Source organism: Sceloporus undulatus, chromosome 4 (genome assembly GCF_019175285.1).
Source record: "Sceloporus undulatus isolate JIND9_A2432 ecotype Alabama chromosome 4, SceUnd_v1.1, whole genome shotgun sequence".
Taxonomy (NCBI): Eukaryota; Metazoa; Chordata; class Lepidosauria; order Squamata; family Phrynosomatidae; genus Sceloporus; species Sceloporus undulatus.
The window spans coordinates 250,476,546-250,481,099 of record NC_056525.1 but is presented as its reverse complement, the minus strand read 5'-3'; the positions used below and the strand labels follow the sequence as shown (position 1 = coordinate 250,481,099).

The 4,554-nt window shown below is 47.7% G+C and overlaps 1 protein-coding gene across 3 annotated transcripts in view; it reads left to right on the top strand.

Moving 5' to 3' along the window:
• Nucleotides 1-487: 487 nt before the first annotated feature.
• LOC121929724 (TBC1 domain family member 20-like) overlaps nucleotides 488-4,554 on the top strand; it is a 21,707-nt gene continuing 17,640 nt past the window's right edge. The window contains exon 1 of one of the 3 annotated variants that reach the window (XM_042465583.1): nucleotides 488-580. In XM_042465583.1, the coding sequence (XP_042321517.1) occupies nucleotides 514-580 (67 nt within the window). In that variant the 5' untranslated portion in view covers nucleotides 488-513. Of the gene's footprint in view, nucleotides 581-3,938; nucleotides 4,103-4,554 lie in introns of those variants that run through there. The other 2 variants (XM_042465585.1, XM_042465582.1) reach the window with 2 other exon arrangements.

The following is a 4,554-nucleotide window of genomic DNA, read 5'->3' as shown; positions in this document are numbered from 1 at the left end:
CATGGCAGTGAGCCATGTCAGTTAAAGCGAGGTCAAACTGTATTAATTCTGCAGTGCAGATGCATCCCAAGACTACTTATATAATTCAGGTTTGACACTGCTTTTAAGTGACGTGGTTCCATGCCATGGAATCCTGGGATTTGTAGTTTGGCAATGTCTTAAGTTAGCCTTCTACAAACTAGACATCCCAGGATGGTGGACCCATGGCAGTTTTAAAGTGGGGTCAAATTGCATTAAGTTTGCAGCGCAAAAGTGTCTCTCTGCAGAGAGCCATGCAGTTGCCATGGGGGATACTGGGAGCTGCAGACTGGAGGCTTCCCCCTTTTAGCTGCCTCCTTCCTTGCAAAACACAGCTGGAGGAGGCATTTCAACTCAGAACTACACCTCCCAGGATGCTTTGGGTAGAAGGGCGGGGACGCGGCGTGACGGATGGGCGCGGCGGCCAATGGGGCGCCAGGAGAGGCAGCGTCTTGTCCAATAGGGAGCGTGCGTTGCTGGCAGCTGAGGAGGAGGATGAGTGGCAGCCGCAGGAGAAAGGGGCGCCAGAGGCAAGGACTGCAGAGCCCATCAGGAGCAGGAGGTGAGCAGCAGGGCCAGTGGGGAGGGGATGATGGGAGTTGCCATCCTCACTCCTGAGGCAGAGTCTAAAGTCAGGTGACAAGGGTTTTTTTTAGAGGGGTATTATTATTATTATTATTATTATTATTAACCTTTATTTATAAAGCGCTGTAAGTTTACACAGCGCTGTACATCAATTTTTTAGTCAGACGGTTCCCTGCCCTCAGGCTTACAATCTAAGAAGACACGACACAAAAGGAGAAGAAGGGAGTGGTGGTGGGGAATAGGATCAGGTCCAGCAGATCTTTTCCACCTCCGAGGCCTGGACCAAGGCAGATGGACTGGAGGAAGGGCTTGGCTTCTTGATGGATGATTAGAAGGAGGCTTCCTGGGTCAGAGAGGGGCTCACCTCTGGGAATGCTTCTCTAAACAATATAGTCTTTAATTCAGTTTTGAAACTGGGCAGAGAAGTGATGAGGTGTGCATGTGGGGGAAGAAGGTTCCAGGAGTAAGGGGCAGCAAGCGAGAAGGGACGAATTCGGGAGGGGGCAGTGGTAGTCCTACATTGTGACAGGAGACCCTGACTACCAGAGCGGAGGGTGCGAGTAGGAATATAAGGAGAAAGAAGGTCAGATAAGTAAGGAGGGGCCAACCCATGGAGAGTTTTGAAAGTCAGTAACAAAAGCTTGTACCGGATGCGAAAGGGGAAGGGGAGCCAATGAAGGGAGGAGAAAAGAGGAGAAACATGGTCAAAGCGGCGAGCGGATGTGACAATACGGGCAGCTGAATACTGGACAGATATTAAAGGATGGAGGTGTGAAAGAGGAAGCCCTGTTAGAAGGAGGTTACAATAATCTAGTCGCGAAACCACGAGGGTATGGACCAGAGTCTTGGCAGTAGAGGCTGAGAGGAATGGATGGATCTTGGGAATGTTGTGGAGAAAGAATCTACAGGTCTTTGCGGTGGCCTGGATCTGGGGAATAAATGACAGGGAAGAGTCAAAAATGAAGCCAAGACTGCGGGCTTGATGAACCGGTTGAATGGAAGTGTCATCAACAGAAACAGAAAAGGAATAATGAAGGGTGGGTTTAGGTGGAAAGACGAGAAGCTCAGTCTTAGACATGTTGAGCTTCAAGCGCCGAAGCCGCATCCACTGAGAGATGGCAGTCAGACAAGAAGAAACTTGCTGTTCAAGCCCCGTCGAAAGGTCAGGGGTGGAGAGATACAGCTGAGTGTCGTCGGCATACAAATGATAGGAGAAACCAAAAGAACTGATGAGTTTACCTAGAGACAGTGTGTATAGAGAGAACAGAAGGGGACCCAAGACAGAGCCCTGGGGAACTCCAACAGATAGCGGAACAGAGGATGAAGTCTGACCACCCGTGACCACTGCAAAAGATCTATCTGACAAGTAAGATTTAAACCAGTCGAGAGCAGAGTCGGCGAACCCAAGGTCAGAAAGTAAATCAACCAGGAGACAGTGATCAACAGTGTCAAAGGCTGCAGACAAATCGAGAAGAATGAGAATAGAGCAGAGTCCATTTGCCTTGGCCCGCAAGAGATCATTTGAGATCTTGGTGAGGGCTGTCTCTGTAGAGTGCCGTGGGCGGAAGCCAGATTGGAAGGGGTCCAGGATGGAGTTGGCTTCAAGAAACTTAATACAGCGAGAATAAACGACCCGTTCTAGGACCTTAGAAAGAAAAGGAAGAAGAGAAATTGGACGATAGCTAGACAAAGAAGAGGGGTCGAGAGAGGGTTTCTTCAGAATTGGGGAAACGAGAGCATGTTTGAAGTCAGAAGGGAAGGAACCCAAAGAGAGAGAGAGAGATTAAAGATATAGAGGAGCGAGGGCAGAAGAGAAGGGGCTATAGAGATTAGGAGACGGGAGGGAATAGGATCAAGAGAACAGGTAGTTGGTTTGGAAGAATTTAGCAGCTTAGAGAGTTCATCCAGAGAAACAGGGGGAAACCCAGAGAGTTTATTTTAGAAGGTACCAGGAGGTTAGTGGTAGGGGGCAAGTCGGGAGGAACTATTTCAGATCGAATAGTAGTGACTTTTGTGATGAAGTAGTTGGCGAAGTCAGTGGGGGGAAAAGATGAGAAGACAGGGGGAGAGGAAGGTTTGAGTAGTGTATTGAAGCAGGAGAACAAACGCTGCGGGCGCCTCTCATTAGCGCAGATCAGTGATTTAAAATAGTTCTGTTTTGCCATAGACAGAGCGCGTGAAAAAGATAAAAGGATGAATTTATAATGAATGAAATCGGCCGGTTCCCTAGACTTTTTCCAAAGACGTTCAGCCGCTCGAGAGCAGGACCGGAGGTACCTGATAGTGGGAGTGAGCCAGGGCTGAGGCCTAGTCATGGGGGAAGACACACGTACAGATACAGGAGCAAAGCTATCAAGAGTTGAAGAAAGAGTGGAATTAAATAAAGACATTGCTGAATCAGCAGAGTCCCCAAGATCAAGAGAAGAGAGAGATGAATTCAAAGTCTGACTGAGATGGTCAGAGTTAACAGACTGAAGGTCGCGGAAATGGCGCTGGACAGTACGACGAGGAGGTGGGATATAAGTAAGAGTAAAAGAAATTAAATGATGGTCAGACAATGGAAAATCAGATGCCAGGTAGTTGGAAATGACACATTTAGCTGCAAGAATTAGGTCGAGACAGTGACCAGAAGAATGGGTTGAGGAGTTAGAATGAGGCTGAAGGCCAAAAGAAGCAAACAGGGATCTAAGGCGAGATGAAGAAGGATTGTTGGGATTGTCAAGGTGAATATTAAAGTCACCTAGGATTAGAGAAGGGACTGTATCAGATAGAAAAAACGTCAGCCAAGATTCAAAGTCAGATAGGAATTGGGTAGCAGAACCAGGAGGGTGATAGATGACAGCAACCCGGAGCTGTAAAGGAAAAAAGAGTCGAATACAGTGCGACTCGAATGAAGAGAAACAATAGCTGGGGGGGAAAGAGAGAACTTGAAACTGGCAGGAATTGGACAATAGTATACGGACCCCTCCTCCTCGACCCTCAGGGCGGCTTGTGTGAGTGAATGAGAGACCGCCAAAAGAAAGGGCAGCGGAGGTGGCAGTATCATGGGCCGGGAGCCAGGTTTCAGTAAGAGCGAGAAGGTTAAATGATCTAGAGAGAAAAAGATCATGGACAGCAGTCGCTTTCGGAGCAACAGAGCGACAGTTCCAGAGTGAACAGAGGAATGGAAGCTGGGAGATAGGAAGAGGTCGAATAGGGATCAAGTTAGGAGAGATGCGTGGAGCCATGGGAGGAAAGGATTTAGTAAGCGATAATCAAAAGAAGAAAATATAATAATGACAAAAGTAGCAATATAATAGCCAACTGTACTTGGTAATATTGCCTAAGTATCACAAGGCACAAGGGATTTAATAGAGAAGGAAGGGGTGGGATTGGAAGCCTTTGCTCAAGGTCCCAGCTGCTGAGAGTGATGGAAGGAGAGATGGCTGATGGATGCAGGGAAGGAAAGCTCTATCCTTTGAAGCAGGCCCGATAGATCCGACTCAATCTTCAGATGGATGTAGGAATGGAAGGTCCTTTCCCTTGAGGGAGGCCTAGTGGATGAAAGTCAATCTTCAGATGGATGTAGGAAAGAGAGGCCCTTTAGGCTGAGGGAGGCCTGGTGGATGAAAGTCACTCTTCAGATGGCTGCAGGGAGGACGGTCTAGAGGTAGTTGAAGGTGTTAATGGCTCTCTCGTCCTGAGGAAGGTTCCACTGCAGGCAGGGAGGACGGTCTAGAGGCAGTAAAGCTTCTTAGTCTCAGGACTGCAAGACCCAGCATCCCCAGATGGAATGCTGGGAGATACAGCAACTGCAAGGCTCCCTGATCCCCAGCCCTGGCTTGTTTGTTTGTTTGTTTGTTTGGCAGGGAAAGCATTTTGGGAGTTTCCCCAAACAATTTCATAATACTGTAGGTGAAATTTATTTCATTTGACATATATATATATATATATATATATATATATATATAT